General features: G+C 47.5%; 3 protein-coding genes across 3 annotated transcripts; 2 read left to right on the top strand and 1 right to left on the bottom strand.

Annotated features, from left to right (window-relative positions):
• Positions 1-4,504: 4,504 nt before the first annotated feature.
• Positions 4,505-8,135, top strand: VFPPC_06586 (isoleucyl-tRNA synthetase; the record flags this gene model as incomplete). The annotated part of the gene is made up of 6 exons (XM_018285596.1): positions 4,505-4,634; positions 4,724-4,729; positions 4,788-5,080; positions 5,183-6,333; positions 6,405-6,970; positions 7,030-8,135. 6 exons carry the CDS (start codon positions 4,505-4,507, stop codon positions 8,133-8,135), a joined length of 3,252 nt encoding a protein of 1,083 aa, XP_018138324.1.
• A 6,200-nt stretch (positions 8,136-14,335) lies between these two features.
• VFPPC_06588 (hypothetical protein) lies at positions 14,336-14,746 on the bottom strand (the record flags this gene model as incomplete). Its single annotated transcript, XM_018285598.1, has 1 exon — positions 14,336-14,746. One exon carries the CDS (start codon positions 14,744-14,746, stop codon positions 14,336-14,338), a length of 411 nt encoding a protein of 136 aa, XP_018138326.1.
• Positions 14,747-15,610: 864 nt separating this feature from the next.
• VFPPC_06589 (hypothetical protein) lies at positions 15,611-16,192 on the top strand (the record flags this gene model as incomplete). The annotated part of the gene is made up of 1 exon (XM_018285599.1): positions 15,611-16,192. The coding sequence occupies one exon, from the start codon at positions 15,611-15,613 to the stop codon at positions 16,190-16,192; it is 582 nt and encodes a 193-aa protein (XP_018138327.1).
• Positions 16,193-16,498: the final 306 nt, after the last annotated feature.

Here is a 16,498-nt window from a genome sequence, read left to right as displayed (position 1 = left end):
CAACAGGAGATAGTCTTGGACTGGACAGTATGGAGAGAGCACATCGCTTTCTGGAGGAAAACACCAGTAACGAAGAGTACCCACTGCTCTTTGGGGAATTTGCCGATTCCGTGCTCGCGAAGGGGCCCTTTTTGGCCCAACCTCGCGGATCTATCGAGACCAGCCGAAGGCTCCTCATACGCCTTCTCACTATTACGCCCTCAGCGCGTGGGGATACTTTGGATCTATAGGGGTCAAGCTGGCGACATTGGTAAGGAGAGTTCTAGGATCCTTAGCGAACTCTGTTCCTTCAGAGCGTTCCTTTGGTGCCACGAACTACCTTCATTGTAAGCTTCGGGATCGGCTTAGTCCGCTTAGCACTGGCAAGGCGACTTTCATCTATATGAACTGTCGGGTGCTCAGGAGGCTCAAGATGGTCAAAGATAATCCGGCAGAATCGAAAGTTGCCAAAAAATTGGAGACAGTTGATGTTGCTCGATTGATCAAGATAGAAAACGCCTTCCAAGACACTATTGTTGTAGGGACTGATTGGGGAATTAGCGGAGTTGATATGGACATCAGCCAATGAGAGTTTTTGACATGTACAATACCTAGAAGTTTCTGACGTCAAAAACCTTGCCAGAGAGGTAAATTGCCGTTAGGTAAATTACTTCAACGGAACCCTAGTTAGCAGGGATTATTTGGACGCAACGATGCATTTCTGCAGCAGTCTTCAACAGCACGAGTGGCACAGAAGCCAAAATTTAGTAATTATGTCAGTTTAAGATCCACTTCTCCAAAGAATGAGTTAACTTGTATTACTGGGATCAGCCAAGGCCGCATTTGTGGAGGTCTCAGTATACGAACACGCGGGACTGCCGTAAAGACGACGCTGCACTCGACCTCATGCTAGTACATGTCATCTCATAATTCGGGAATTCCTGAGACTTACGGACCGCGCTGTGAGTACCGTAGTACTATCCTAGAAGGCACATACCCATTATGTTGATAAATACATTTACCCTAATTTCCACACACGGCCCGCTAACGGTGTCCGTTGAGACAGACTCCCGAGCTCAATAAATTCAGATCTACCCCGGTCTCGCGGTCTGACAATCTAACTATTAGGCAAAATGCCTGAGCAGGTTACATAGAATCAGCCACGCGCGGCAATCGCCGCTCCAATATGTGACAGTGCACGGAAAAGTGGCCTGCGCCAATTAGGGGGAGTTCCTATTGAAATTTGACCCAAAAGTCCTACATCTGGAAGTGGACCCTGAAAATCTTTGTAGATACTTATTATCGTGTTTAGTTACTTTCAAGACGTTGCCATATGAGTGGCTCCTATTAGAGATATTACGCGCATTACGCGATCAAAATACCTAGAAAGAGTAAAGTGAGTATTCCATATCTCTAAATTTAAGTAGCTCAATGCTCTCTGCATATTTATTGAGACCCACGCCACTATTACAAGACCCAGGGATTCTTGGAAAAGATGCTCTCATGCCTCTGTAAGCCCCAGAAAGGGACACTAGTAAGGGCCAGCTAAGGTACATCCAGATGTTCAATGAGACATTTTAAGAAATAAGTTGAGAAACACATGGATCCGGACTTGTTCAGCCACAGCGTAGGACCTCAGGGTCTTATAGATGAGTTAATAATCTAATTTGTCGGGAAGCAGGAAGGACAAAGCCAGGTATGTGAGTCAGTTGATGATGCCGGTTCTCACGTTCCACTGGCAACCCTCCACCACATTGTATGCAGGCTTTAGTTGTGCTGAAGAGTACATTAGTATTCACTTGTTTCTCGGTAATATGGAGCAGGGATTCGACCCGACGACGGCTTCTGCCGAGATGAAGACAATGCTTTCGCCAACGGCCAGCCACAAAAAGACCGAGTGAGAACTTTGCAGTGGTCTAATATCCACTTGTATGTGTATGTTGGGGCAAGATACGCGTGGATTTATGAGAAGCAACCTAAAATCTTTACAGACTCTAAACCTTTCACAATATTGTGTTTTCAAGCAGGTTTGTTGAACCATCGAGAATGCCCAAGAGCAATCAGCCAAGCTTTCCCAAGGCTGAAAAGGGGGGTGGCGTTCCAATATGCACATCGGCACGCAGGATCAGACCCTTGGGACGCTCGTCCCCGCACTTGGGAACGTGCTGAAGGCAGCTAAACCAAAAAGTACTCGCTGTCTCAGCTTGAACCCGGCTGGGGGGCTATTTGCCGCCCCTCGTATAATGGTTCCGAGGCGACCAGAGTTGTCCTCAACTGCCTAAAACGCCAAATCAGTCAAACTAATGCCAAAAACAGGCAGAGATGCTTTTACAAGCGTGAAAATTATGCCGTATTACTGCAGTTAGTAGAAGATATCTCTAAAGCCTGGTGGACGCAACGCCGACACAACGCCGACGCCACAGAACGACTCACGACTTAGGTACACTTAGAACTTTCTCCTTTGCGATATTTAGGTATTAAGCTCGAGTACGATGTGCTTGCAGGGCTCAGTCATTAGGCAACCCCTGTACGTTATGGGATACGATCTGTTAGGTTGATCTCTTAGAATTTCATCAAACTTTAATTTGAATTATGGTATAGTGTCTGCAGCTGTATGATTGGGACCGGCCAGGAACAGGCCCGACATTTATAAACTCGATGCATGCCAAATATTTTGCAAACTACTTCGCGTAACCGGTCTATCGTTGTTTTGACCTTGCTCCCATTCGCCCCTTCCATCAGAATGATTGACCTCTCATCTATTTACTTTGGGCTCTTTCTGGGAATCTTCCCCTTTACCCTCGTCAAGGTTGTACAACAGTCACGGAAGATCGTGTTGCGATCACGAACGTTTAGAAATGCCTACCTATACATGATCTGGGTGGAAGCCGTGGTCAATTTTGTGTTCGCCATTATCACCTACTTGTACCTGATTGGATTGATTGCTGAGAGGCGAGTACTTAATCTCCCCTAGACACACCCAAAGCTCCATGACCTGTCTTGCTCGATAAAGAAGCGACTATACTAACACGACGACGCAACAGCCTCGCTTTCTTTATTGGCACAGGTAAGCGAAACAGGGACTTGCAGACCCTTTGGCCTTATTGAAGCTAACTGTTTACAGTGATTGTATGGGCCATCCAAACACAGCTTCTCTCACAGATTATCGCCAACCGAGTCGGACTGATTATTGTCAATAAGCGCAAGGTAATGTGGCTAAAGCTGGGGCTTCTCTTCGCAATAGGATGCATTAATCTCGCCGTTGGTATTATATGGATTAACGCGCATATGCCGGGTGCTACTGCTGGGCAAATATACCTGAATAACGCTTTTGAGAAAGCTGAGAAGACGTTCTTTCTGCTTACCGACCTTGGACTCAATTTATACTTTTTATACCTAGTGCGGTTTCGCCTAATCGCCCTCGGTCTTAACAAGTACTGGTTACTCTTCAAAGTCAACGTTGCTATCGTTTTCCTCTCTACGGGAATGGACGCCCTCCTCCTGGGCATGCTAAGCTTGCCCGATCCCTATCTGTAAGCTTCGCAGGCGACTAATTAAATCCCGCTAATATATATACTTGGCCCTGTGACTAATATAGTATTTGTCTTGTTGCCTAGATACGTCCAATTCGCCCCTGTGGCTTACATCGTTAAGCTTTACATAGAGCTCACTATGGCTGGTCTCATTGCCAAGATTGTCCGGAACCGCAATGAGGGATGCTATGGTTACTCGACCCAGTCAGCAAGTCACAGGCGGAAAAGCAACACGCATTGTGCCAATTTCCGGGAACCAAGTACAAGTTGCAATACTGCGAACCGAAATAACATGGAGAGCCCGACGTTCGGCAATAACACTCAGGTTAACCGGGGTGGCGATGAGTCGGACATACAGCTAACAAAGTATGTTGGGGACAGTGGTATTGTGAAGACGGTTACCACTTCAGTGGTAATGGGGAATGGCTTGGAGTCTGGGAGGACTAATTCGGCAGGGCAGGAGCACGAAAATCCTAGGGATCTTTGGTAATCAGATGTTATATTCTTGTAGACTGGAGTATACTGAGTTGTGACATGCCTTAAAGCAGAACGCTTCCGGCACACCGTGGCTCTCCCCTGTCATCTGAGGGTTGTTAATCACAGCTGGGTTATAGATGACAAGTATAAGTGTGCTTAGTACGTTTTGGGAAGGATTAGGCACCTTACGGAGTTTATAAAATGACCTGGTATCTTTGGGGTCACGTTGAATAAGGAGTGGCCATGCGTTAAGTTCTGTCTCTGTTTGGCTGCGATCTGGTCCCTGCAGCTTGGGAGGCATTACCTTGCGTCTGATGTAATAGCTAGACGTCTGGAGAAGCCTACTGCTCTGAACTGTGTTTTATCAAGAAAAAGAGCGTAATCTGATGTCCCACTTAAAATTTGTGACTCAAGTCAACCCCTCCTCACCACCCAAAAGATAAAGGTTTCACAATACACGATACGGCTGCCCGCATTAATCGCAATTACGATTTGGAACTCCGCATTTTAGCATCATGAGCATCAGCTTCCCCAAGACTGAGGAGGAAACCCTTCGATTTTGGAGGGATATTGATGCATTTCATACTCAGCTCAAACTAACCCAGGACGGCCCCCGCTTCACTTTTTATGATGGCCCGCCATTTGGTACGCTCTTCCCACTCGTTGTCCCTTTCTGAAGCGTTTACATTGAGTCTCGCATTCAATTCATGCTGATACTTCTTTTTTAATTGTAGCGACCGGTCAGTGCCACTTTTTTTCTGCGGTCATTCCAGATTCGCGTAATTTAGCGACAAGCAGGGCTTCCCCATTATGGCCACCTTCTGGCATCCACCATCAAAGATATTATACCACGATACTGGTCGATGAAAGGCTACCATGTGGTCCGTAGGTTTGGATGGGATACTCATGGCTTACCGGTCGAGCACGAAATCAATAAAAAGTTACAAATTTCGAGTGGCGAAGCGGTTATGCAGATGGGCATCGAAAAGTATAATGCTGAATGCAGGGCCATCGTTATGAAATACTCTGGCGAGTGGCGACAAGTCATTGAGCGATTAGGGAGATGGATTGACTTCGATAACGACTACAAGGTTTGTCTAGCAACTTGATTTACGTCTGGGCGTCTGCTATAGCTCTTTCAGAGTTCTTCCTTCACTTCGCTGCATGTGCAAGAGCTGACCTATATTTCGAAGTCCATGGACGTCACTTTCATGGAGTCTTGTTGGTGGGTTTTCAAGCAACTTTTCGAGAATGGTCACGTCTACCGCGCCTACCAAATTATGCCATTTTCGACTGCACTCGGCACACCACTCAGCCATATGGAGGAAAGGCAGAACGAGAAATCTACAGTTGATCCTGCCGTTGTAGTAGCATTCCCTATTCTGAACGTCGACGGTCAAGAAAATACTTCGCTACTTATTTACACGACAACCCCATGGACTTTGCCGTCAAACTTACTCATTGCAGTTAACCCATCTTTCGAATACATTCAGATATCGGACGAAAAATCGGGCGATGGCTTCATACTTTTAGAGAGCTGCCTGTCTGTTTTGTACAAAAATGTGAAGAACGCCAAGTACAAGGTGATCAAGAAAGTGCCGGGGAAAGAAATGATAGGGTGGAGATACAAGCCTATTTATGATTTTTTCACAGAAAAATTTCCAGACTGTTTTCAAGTCATCGGTGCAGACTACGTGGAAAGTGGGGAAGGCACTGGTCTGGTTCATCAAGCGCCAGCTTTTGGACAGGAAGACTACGATGCCGCTGTCGCAGCTGGTTTTATTTCCAAAGAGCGCTTGCCACCGTGTCCCGTCGACGACAAGGGCTGCTTTACCCAAGAAGTCCCAACTTACAAAGGTCAGCATGTGAAAGCAGCGGACAAGGCTATCATCAGGGATTTAAGGCCAACCGGTAGACTATTGGTCGAGACACAAGTCACACACACTGATAAGTTTTGCCCGCGATCCCAAACTCAGCTTATTAGGAAGGCTGTTTCGGCCTGGTTCATCAAGGTCACGAACTCGACACCTGAGATGCTAAAAAATTTGGAAGAAACAACTTGGGTACCACAATTTGTCAAAGACAAGCGCTTCGCAAATTGGGTTTCCAACGCACGCGATTGGAATGTCTCCCGGAATCGTTATTGGGGAACGCCCATTCCTCTCTGGGTCAGCGAAGACTTTGAAGAGGTTGTGTGTGTAGGGAGCAGAGAGGAGCTCAGAAGCCTGAGTGCGTACGATGGGCCTTTGGATGACATTCACAGAGATAAGATTGACTATATAACAATTCCATCACAGCAAGGCAAAGGAGTCCTGCGCAGGATTGATGAAATTTTCGATTGCTGGTATGTTATCTTTACCCATTTTCTCTCTGCCCAAGCGGGGTGAATGCTGGCACTAATTGATCACTTGGAAGGTTTGAATCTGGAAGCATGCCTTACGCGTCCAACCACTATCCATTCGAAAATAAGGATGACTTCCAGAAAGGATTCTTTCCAGCCGATTTCATTGCAGAAGGGCTAGACCAAACACGTGGCTGGTTCTACACTCTAAGCGTGCTCGGGAATAAGCTTTTCGGAAAATCACCGTTCAAAAATTGTATTGTAAACGGGTTGGTTTTGGCCGAAGACGGAAAGAAGATGTCAAAGAGCCTTAAGAACTATCCAGACCCCGCACATGTCCTCGACAACTACGGCTCTGATGCCCTGCGACTTTATTTAATAAACTCCCCGGTTGTCAGGGCTGAGCCTCTGCGTTTCAATGAAGCTGGAGTCAAAGAAATTGTTGGTCGTGTCCTGCTCCCGCTATGGAACAGCTACCGTTTCTTCTCAGAACAAGCCATGCTCTTTAGCAATACAACCGACACCAAGTTTGTCGCTGTCTCATCTGTTTGTTCTCACGACAATATTACCAATGTGATGGACCGATGGGTTCTCGCGGACTGCCAAAGCCTCTTGCGCTTCATGGACCGGGAAATGGCTGGTAAGTATTGTTGCAGAGAGCCTATAGTCATGATCTTAGTCGCCTAGCTAACTTGAAAGGCTATCGCTTATATACTGTCGTTCCGCGATTACTGCAAGGGATTGACAATCTTACAAATTGGTACATACGATTCAATCGCAAACGACTTAAAGGAACCGCAGGCTTGAGCTTAGATGACACGACAGCCGCGCTGAATACGCTTTTCCAGGTTCTTTTCACGATAACTCGTGCAATGGCCCCATTTGCCCCCTTTATAACAGAGCATATCTATGGTCTGTTGAAGCCATATCTAGGTGACACCCTTACAAGTGTAAGCGACATGTCAAGCGTTCACTTCCTTCCCTTTCCGACCGTGCGGGAGGAACTCATAGACACCACGATCGAGAGGAAGATGTCTGCAATGCAGAGAGTCATCAAATTGGCGAGAACAGCTCGAGAGCGGCGCTCCATCAGCCTCAAGACCCCCCTCAAATCTTTGGTGGTGATCGGCGATCCTCAGTTCATCTCAGATATTGACACCTTGATGTCTTACATAACTGAAGAAATAAATGTCAATGAGGTTGTCTTGACAAGCGACGAAGAGAGATATGGCATCCACCTGGAGGCCAAAGTGGATTGGCCAAGTTTGGGTAAAAAATTGAAGCGTGATGTTCAGGTTGTTCGAAAGGCATTGCCTAGCCTGACGCAGGAAGAGCTAAGGCAGTATCAACGCGAGAAACACATTGTGGTTAGCGGTATTCACCTCGCCGAGAACGACATAAGCATTGTGAGGGTGATGCCTGCCAGAAGTGCGGATGCCACGACCGAAGGTGGCCCAAGCTGGGAACCATCCTTCGATGAGCACGTGGTGGTGCTCTTGGATGGTGCTTCGTATGCAGAACTGGAGTTTGATGGTTTGGCCCGTGACCTCGTCACTCGGTTTCAGAAGCTTCGAAAGAAGGCCAAATTGGTACCATTGGATGACGTCAGAATGCAATACAGCGTTGTTGCCAACCCGGAAGGGATCGATGTGGATGCTCTGATGTCGTCCAAACAGCCCCTCTTCACGAGTGCTCTCCGTGGACAACTTAACAATCTGACAACAGATGGATATGAAGATGTTCTTATTGAAGAGGATCAGTTTATTGGCGCTCTGACTTTGCGACTCCGTCTCAGTCGCATATAGACTAAATCGAAGTAGATTCGATCTCGCAGCAATAGTATTTGCTGATAAAGTTTTTCACGTATTTTGCAAGTACTATCCCTCATTTAGTGAAATAAGTCAGCTTCAATTGAGCTTGGGTGGAATAGTAGAGCACTTCGCTGTGAACAGGTCTACAGCTTGTGTTGAGACGAATCTTGGGTTTCGTTTAAGAACCCATGAGAAGACGGCCTTTGCAGATTGCAGTCTCATTAACTGCCGAAGAGTCCATGAAGCTCATAGCAGACTTTCGGCAGTTTCTTTTCTGTACGCAAAGGTCATTTTCCCTCTGAGCTCCATACATGGGCAAAATTGTACGTACAACGCGTTGTGTAGTATGGTCCCGATAGCTTGCATGTTTTGCAACTATAAGCAGTAATAGTCTCCATGAGAGCATCTAAAGATTCATGGTTAGCACTGCCAGTCATCGTTTGCTCAAAAGCACCCACCAGTCGCGGAAAAGAGCGAGATATGGATGGCGGGAATATTTGGAAAACCAGGGACAATTGTAAGTGTACGGCACTGGGTATTTCATCATCTGGCGCGGACTATCCAAACCAACGGCGATTTAAAAGATCAACAAATATATCCCGAAATATGCTCACCGGATGATACCCTCGTCAGGGACAGTCATCAATCTTATGCAATTCTTAACGAATCCAGTGACGGGCTGCCAGTTTCAGGTGCCGGTAACATTCGCCACTGCAAATATTCATGTTAAGGCCCGCGTGAGATGAGACAGCTTTTGTGCCACAAGTCTATCTTCACGTGTTCAGGCAGATCTTCCATCCGGTCCTCCATTACCTGCCTCTCTACGATAAAACGAATGCGCTGGGTGTACCGGCCAATTGGGCTAGTTCTGGAGTTATGAAAGATGCAAGGATGTCTCCCGCTACGCTCATCCACGGCAACAGCCATACACGCTGATGAAGGCCACAGCGATTACGATGTTGTGTTGCCTGGTCTATTGTGTAGTACAGTAATTGCACTCTTGAGTACCGCTCAGGTCTTTAACAACCATTTTCCGACAAAGAGCTAAGCGCACCGCCATCAGTCGCAGAACCGAGAGCGTAGCACGTTGTAGCTATCTTTAGGCCGAGGCAAGAACTCTCTATGGAGACAGAGCGTTATCCGGCATTTTCACCCTGATCGTCTCCTCCTGTCTTCCCCGTTTCGAGAAGCACCTTCACTGAGTCTTTTGACTGTTCCCTCAATGCATTGTTCAGCCGTCGCCACGGGTCCGTCCCAACCCCACCGCTAGTTAGCTCAATACAGTCCACTTCCAGACGTGCTGTAACACATTGTAAAAGGAGAGCCACAAACGTGGGAAACCCAACCCGTATGTGTTATGAATTTGTCCCGGAGAGCATCCTAGCCCCTTCTTCTGCATGTTTTGATCAACCTGATTTCGGCCCTCATCGAATTTTGAACTCTCTTATAGAGAAGAAGCCCGTTTTGATCCTTTCCGTAAGACCACCAAGCATAATGTCAGGATCAAAGATAATACTGTTAACCTGAAATAAGCCAGACTCGAAAGGCGATCATGGAAGGTTTAGAACTCACCACAAACCTACGAAATTCCACGAGTTGTTTTCCAGTCGTAGGATGCATGGAATATTTAAACCAAAGAGTCCGCAGATGCAATCATTTATGCGGATAGCTGCATCTGTTACACCGCATAATTTCAGCTTCGCGGTTCGGAAACATTGCGGTTCAAAAGACGGTGGAGAAGGATGACCGTTAATGGCAACATTGTCGACGATTTCCCAAGTTTGGGCTTGATTACACACGGGTCCCAGGAAAGATTGCCAAATTTCCTTTAGTTTGGACTCTCCTGTGTGATCAGGTGGGAGCCAACATATCCGCTTACCATATGTCGTGCTATGGTCCGCCTTGAAGTTGGGTACAATATTGGCTAACCGTGTCTCAATTGTTTGGATCTTGTCCACTTCGAAACCCATGGCGCTAATTGTTTTTGCATTCAAATCAAAATTGCAGTAGCTTTCAAAACCTCCAGTGAAAGCGAATGTTCCCGAGAGGTCGCGTGAAACCCGAGTCTTATCTGCCCATTTCGGAGCATATCGCATGTCGCTAAATATTGAAAGTTGATCGGTACGAACAGTATGGTCTGGAGCCCAGGAAGGCAGACTAAACTTTCTTTTCTGATCAAAAGACCGATTGACCTCGACCAACGTTAAAAAGTTGAGATTCCCTTGCTCCTCGTAGATCAATTCTGCAGTCCGCATGTAGAGGTCACACACGGACATTTCGTAACTTACGTTCAGCTGTGGGATGACTCTAAGCTTAGAAAGAAGCCCAAAGAGCCCGTAAACTTTGTCCAGTGGGTCAGTAGCTTCATAGTTTCTACCAGCATATAGAAGTGTAGAAAAAGCGTACTTCTCTGCCGAAAGTCTCCCAGTTGCACTGTGACAAAGCTCCTTCTGCACCATCTTCAAGAATTTCAGTAAAAAAAGGCCTCTCAGGGCTGCATAGAAGTGACGAAACTCTCCCGTTATCATGGTTGCTTCGGAAAGTTCATCGGTGGAGTTGTCCATCAACAATGGCGTTGCCCTACAAACCCGAGCCCAGCTCACGCAACGGCAACCACAAACAATGATGGCATCTTTTGACAGGACAATCTCTTGAACGATCCATATTCGACTCCACCAAGCCCGTGCAAAGAAGTGGCCCAATGCCACCCAGAAACTTTTGAATTCTTCGTTGTGAGCCAAATGGCGAATTGCGGCCTTCGCATCATCTGGCTCCCAATCCCAGAGATTGGAGAGGCCACAAAGCAGTCGAATAGCTGGAACTGTATATTCATCTTCGTCTCCAAGCCAGGCAACAACGCTTGAAGCTTTCATATATATTTCTGACATTAAAGAGACTTGGCTGCTCTTTTCCTCTTTGTTATCCTGATCAATACAGATTGCGTCGATCCATAGGTATGCTGGAGATGTAAATGGTTCATGAATTGTCTGTTTGCCGGTATCGACATTATGTCGACAGACGCAGGTAGGATCACAGCATGACAGTACGTTTCTCCGAAGCTGTCGGAGCGCCATATCTAGGTTAGGGCGGATCAAAAGCTGCTTGCAGTCGATACCCTGGATCCAGAGTGTTGACTGCGGGGGTTCATTCCCCCAAAGATAAGACAAAGCTTTGTATACCAAGCTTGTGTCGTCCAGAGACACCTTCTCCAGGGAACAAAGAAGAGGAGAGTTTGGTGACGCGGGCCATAATCGTAGCAAGCGGATTTCACGATTTGAAGAGAGGGGCTCATATTTGTATGGAAGTATTGGTGTCATGATGGATAACAATGCTTCTGACTGTATAAAGAAGTGCCTGGATTGGATTGGAAATAGTGGAAAGTCAAGGTTCCCGAAATTGGAGAAGGATTAAAGCCTGCACGGTAGATTCTTGCCTATCATGATTCTAAGGGTCTGGGTACGGTAAAGTGACTTAGATCAGAATATCAGAGTACTGCCCAAAGGAGATGAGGTTCAAATTGCGAACACAGAACAATACTTAGGCTCACTACCAGGCAGGGTTTGCGGCTGACTAGTGGAGAAGTCGACGTCAACCAACTAGCCAAACCTTCGGAGGCAGCCGTTCCACCTCCTGAGTGTCAATTTGTAGCTCGCAGCAAGAGCCCTCCCATGTTTCCCATCCTGATACTGCTCAGTGAGGCTGTCGAGGGGTTGTGAGGCTCCAGTTGCTCCTCGGCTACTTCCTGGGGATTGGAATCAAGGCGGGACAAGCACAACATGCGATCCGCAAGGCAACAAATCCCCGCAGTGCCTAATCATACAGATACAGCCCCAAAAGGCTGCGCTTGCGAACGCCAATTTTCGGGCAACCTGCAGCCGCCTTTGCAAGTGTTGCTGCCTAAAGGTAGCTTCGGGAGTGACCCATGCCAGCCTTGATTTGAGGAGCTCAGGGCTTGTCAGCGCAATGCAATCCCAGACAAAGTCCACTTCCAAACACAGTCCTTCTCTAGACATAGCACACAGATTGACCTGGCTATAGGCGATACCCTACAAACAAGCACCGACCTTCTTGTCGACTGAGGACTATTAATAAGTATAAGGCTCCAAATCTATATCACATTTGCTACGTATCTATTTGATCCTCCTTTGGCAAGGCGTGGTTCCTGGGCCATATCACCCTGCTGACTTACAAGTGAATGAATGTCAGCTGTGAGTGGCTGAGCGCACTGTTTGTTCAACATATGGGTGCAATACAATTGTCTATCTAAAGCTAAGGACACAAAGACGAGAGCAAGCTCGAGGCTCGTCTTTTTTGCTCCGCGCGATCTTAGGCGAAACAAGTTTAATGTACACGCCTAGGTCTGCACATCCCCCACAAGTCGTGGGCAATGCCGCATGCCTCGAGCCTGCGCCTGTATAGACCATGCGATTCCCAAACCCCCCTGTAGCATCTCAACAAAAGGATACATGTCAAAGTAAATGTCATCTTTCGGCAGTTGTAACAGCCTGTGAGAGTCAAATAGATAGCCCAACTTAAAAGCTCGGCGTTCCAGCCGAAGCCTGACCACTCTGGTGTCGTTCACACTTTACTGTGGTGAATTGTGCTCTGCTGTGCTTAACCCAGCATCTTAACAATGTGTCTCATGTGATTCCTGATGGACAGTCAGCTTTACAAAGGGAGAATTGGGACAACCCCACCATTTGGTAAAACTGAACTTCCTAGGAAGTTTATCTTGGTCACATCCTGGTATGTTTATGCCGAGTCACTGCTGTCTCGTGCCTGCAGCATTGGCACAAGCTAAATTGTAGCATCTATCTGCACAAACGTCAAGTTCTGCTGGCACGGGTAACACTTGGTATCGGGGCATGCATTCACAAGTGCTATACACAGAGATTGCTGATCAATGTACACGGGTGAGCAGCCATAGTGATGGTATCCAAGCTCTTGATGGTGTCTAAGCCCGCAGGAGGAAGCAGAGGGGGGGCTGTAGACAGTCAACATAGCTCGGTTGCTCAAACGGCCCAGCGGCGGAGAGCCGTGATCTGTGAAGACCTGGCATGACTGTCCGCAAACATATCGCCGCGTGTGATGCTGCCAGATTCCGGCTCTGTAGAACAACATTTATTGGGTGCGCGGACCTAACCGCAATTAGGCGCCCGTCATGGTCGCCCACCGTCGCTTGGGCAGTTTGGTTGGGTCACAGTTGTGTGGCAAGAACCTGAGCGCCAATTGATAAGTTGCATGCGGGAATCATTGCTTGCTCTGGAGTAGCAGTGCCCGAAACTGTTGACTTGGCCGACAACGATTAGCCTTTGGAGTCATGACAGGTGCTTTTTGGTCAATTCGACTCTCATGGTGAAATATAAGAGCAAAATGCGAAGTTTTCTGCGATTAGGCCGATTTTAAGTTTTGCATTCTTTTGAGACCCGTATGCTTGGGTTTTCGCGGGGTTGGAATGCGGCACCACCCGTGTCAGCATACCATCCCTCATAACGCCCTTTTGGAATGTCGGTATCCGCTTTCTGGGTGAGAAGATGTGAGAGTCCCGATCTTATGACATATCTAATATCGGGAGTTGAGGTAGTATGATGCCGACAAATGAATGAATAGTCGCAGCTGTTCCGTGTAGATAGCGATGATGCAAACCCCCATGTAGGCAGATTATTAGTGCTTAAAGTGGCTAAGCGGCGTATTTCTTCAGCGCACCTTTAACTAGAAACACCAGACATTTTTAAGCTCTGGGTTACTTGACCAGATTTAAGCTAGCTTAATGCTAATAAAAGTTGCACCAAAAAAAGGACTAACTATCAGCCACCTTTACGGTACGTACCGCCTTCTCTGCTAGATGAAGTGTCTGGCTGACTTTGCGGCCTTACGTTGTGGATTAGGGCCTAAACTGTAATGCAGGATGATACTGGGGCCTACGAAACGCGGTACGCGCTGGATTGAAATGTTAGTGCATGGGCAGACCGCGATGGAATTGGCTCACAGATGTCCGTCACTAACTCAAGAAGCTCTGAATTCGCAAATATAATTGTTGCAGCGTAATTTGTTACCTATACAATATGAAATGGACGATAGGACTACCGTTTTCTCCTGCCCGCAAAACATCATGTTGCTTCGCCTTCACCTTCACATGTGATGCTTCTTACCAGCCGCTTATCACTGATGTCGCGACATCCTGCTCACATGCACTAAATTTCGGACATCTGGAAAATTTTCTGGTCTTCGGCCCTTGCACACTTCACCATAGCCCACAGTATGTTGATTGTTTCCTGTTCCTCCGAAATGTCCGGCATCTCCAGGTCCTCCCCCGTGCGTCTGGCTTCCTTTGTCAGCTTTTCTATCTCTAAAAACCAACCATACGCAAACTCCCTAACCATGTCGCCAACGCGTTCCTGCTCCATTCTTTCCAGCAGCTCCTTCACCTGTGCTGGCACTATTTCCTCCAACTGCTGCATTATCTTTATCCTCCACGCATTCAGCTCATCAACTATGTCCTCGAAAGTAGACGACATGTTGCAATGCTTAAAGTAGGCATAATTTAGCTTAGCCAGCATTTTAGCTTGGTGGAGCTGCATCCCTTGGTTTATAACTTGCTCCATTATACTATACTGAGGTTATCTTATGACTTAGTTGCTACTATACAAGCGATTTTAAGACCCTCTGTTGTTCCGTTTCTTTGTAGATGTTCGCTGTCCGAGGCGCCTAGCTCTCCGTCCTATCCAAGACAAAGTTCAGCTACTCCGTACGTTGCTTCGCCGTGGGATGGAAGTGAAATAGGGAGATTCACCTAGTGCTGAGGTGCACGCTTTGTTTTTATGTACTCTTGAATTTTGTTCATGCACTTGTGGAGCCCCTGCTTCTTGGCGCCTGGGCGCGCCAATAAACACAAACGTCTGACGCTTACATAATAATTGGTACGTACCAACGAACCCCGCTGTTCCCCGCTGTTCCCCGCGAAACGCGGTCTGGATGAGAGACGCGTGCCGAGCTCAGAGGCGAGCAGAGGGGCTTCACAATGCACGAAATGGAACAAATTGAGCTTTAGTGAGCATCACGCGTTGGAAGGATGAATGTCGTTGCAAAGGCGATTTTATTTAATTTCTATATGCCACATTTGAACCCCCATCGTCCACCGCCCGTTCCTCTTCGTCTTGGAACACCATCATGCTCCTCCTCAGACTCCAAGCGTCATCAACTTCCCTTCTTTCTCCTGCCTCAACAACTCAATTTCCTTGGATCAAGAGGAAGCCCGCAGTGCACAGCAAACCAGCCATGCATGTAAAAGGTACTCAGCTTTCCATAGCTCGCGAGTAGAATCACGCATATACCTATCACCACCACGACGTGCCTGGTCCATCTCATAGGTGACTATTTCCCCCACCAAAAACCACATCATCTCGAGCTTCAGGGCGTCAATGTAATCAATCCTACCATCATGGGGCCGTTCCTCCAGCATTCTCTGTATGGCTGCTTCCCCCGTTCCCCTGTTCCGCCGCCGCCTCATTTCTCCTTCGATTATCAGTCCACGTAAGTCCGCATCATGGGATACCGTGGGCCAACCAACACAGGAGATAGGCCCTTTCCAGTCATTTCGACAAAACTCCCCCCAAAGAACGCCATCGTCCTCCGCCCTAAGGTCCTCGACGTACCGGACGTCGGCAGATGTGCTCTCCATTTTGCTCGATACCTACGCACCTAGTGAGGCCTCAGGTATTGTAGTCTTGCTGCACACACCCGCCAAACCTGTTGGACTTCTGGTTTCCTTGGACCGCTACGGTAGATTCTCCAGGATAAGAAACCTACACTCGTCCCTCCTTCTTCCTTCCCTCTCCACTGTCCGTCTCACTCCCTCGATCCACGCCTGTTCTCCCCGCTTTGCCTCTTGTCAAGAGTCTGTGCTGGAACATGAGGATGAGGGAGGAGAGAGTTCGTTGTCGCTCGCCATCAAAGTAGGGACATTTTATACCCTGTGCCCATTTGACCCGACAACTATGGGTCTAATGTACGCCAATCATGCTTCATCCTCTAGAAACAAGGCTGACTGACAGGCAACACGGCATGAAATGACGAATGGTGTACCACTCTTTCTCAGGCACATAAGAGTTGAGTTGTCACCGCAGAATTTGTGCATGTAAGATGCTTGGCCCAGTACCCGCTTACTGGGCTCTCTCCATCCCCACTCCGTCCATGCATGGAATGTCTCTAATAGTGGTTTCTAGGGGTTACGAACAGCAGGCTTTGGGTCGGTATAGAATCTTGGTACCGATTCTGGAGTCGGCTAAGGAAGAAACCACAACGCCCTTCCCCCAAAATTGATGCACTGCCTTTCCCCACAAGTCTTCGCACCTGCA

This window comes from Pochonia chlamydosporia (genome assembly GCF_001653235.2).
Source record: "Pochonia chlamydosporia 170 chromosome Unknown PCv3seq00008, whole genome shotgun sequence".
In the NCBI taxonomy this organism is placed as follows: domain Eukaryota; kingdom Fungi; phylum Ascomycota; class Sordariomycetes; order Hypocreales; family Clavicipitaceae; genus Pochonia; species Pochonia chlamydosporia.
Note: the sequence above shows the minus strand (reverse complement) of the source record. Positions and strands in the feature narration are given on the sequence as shown.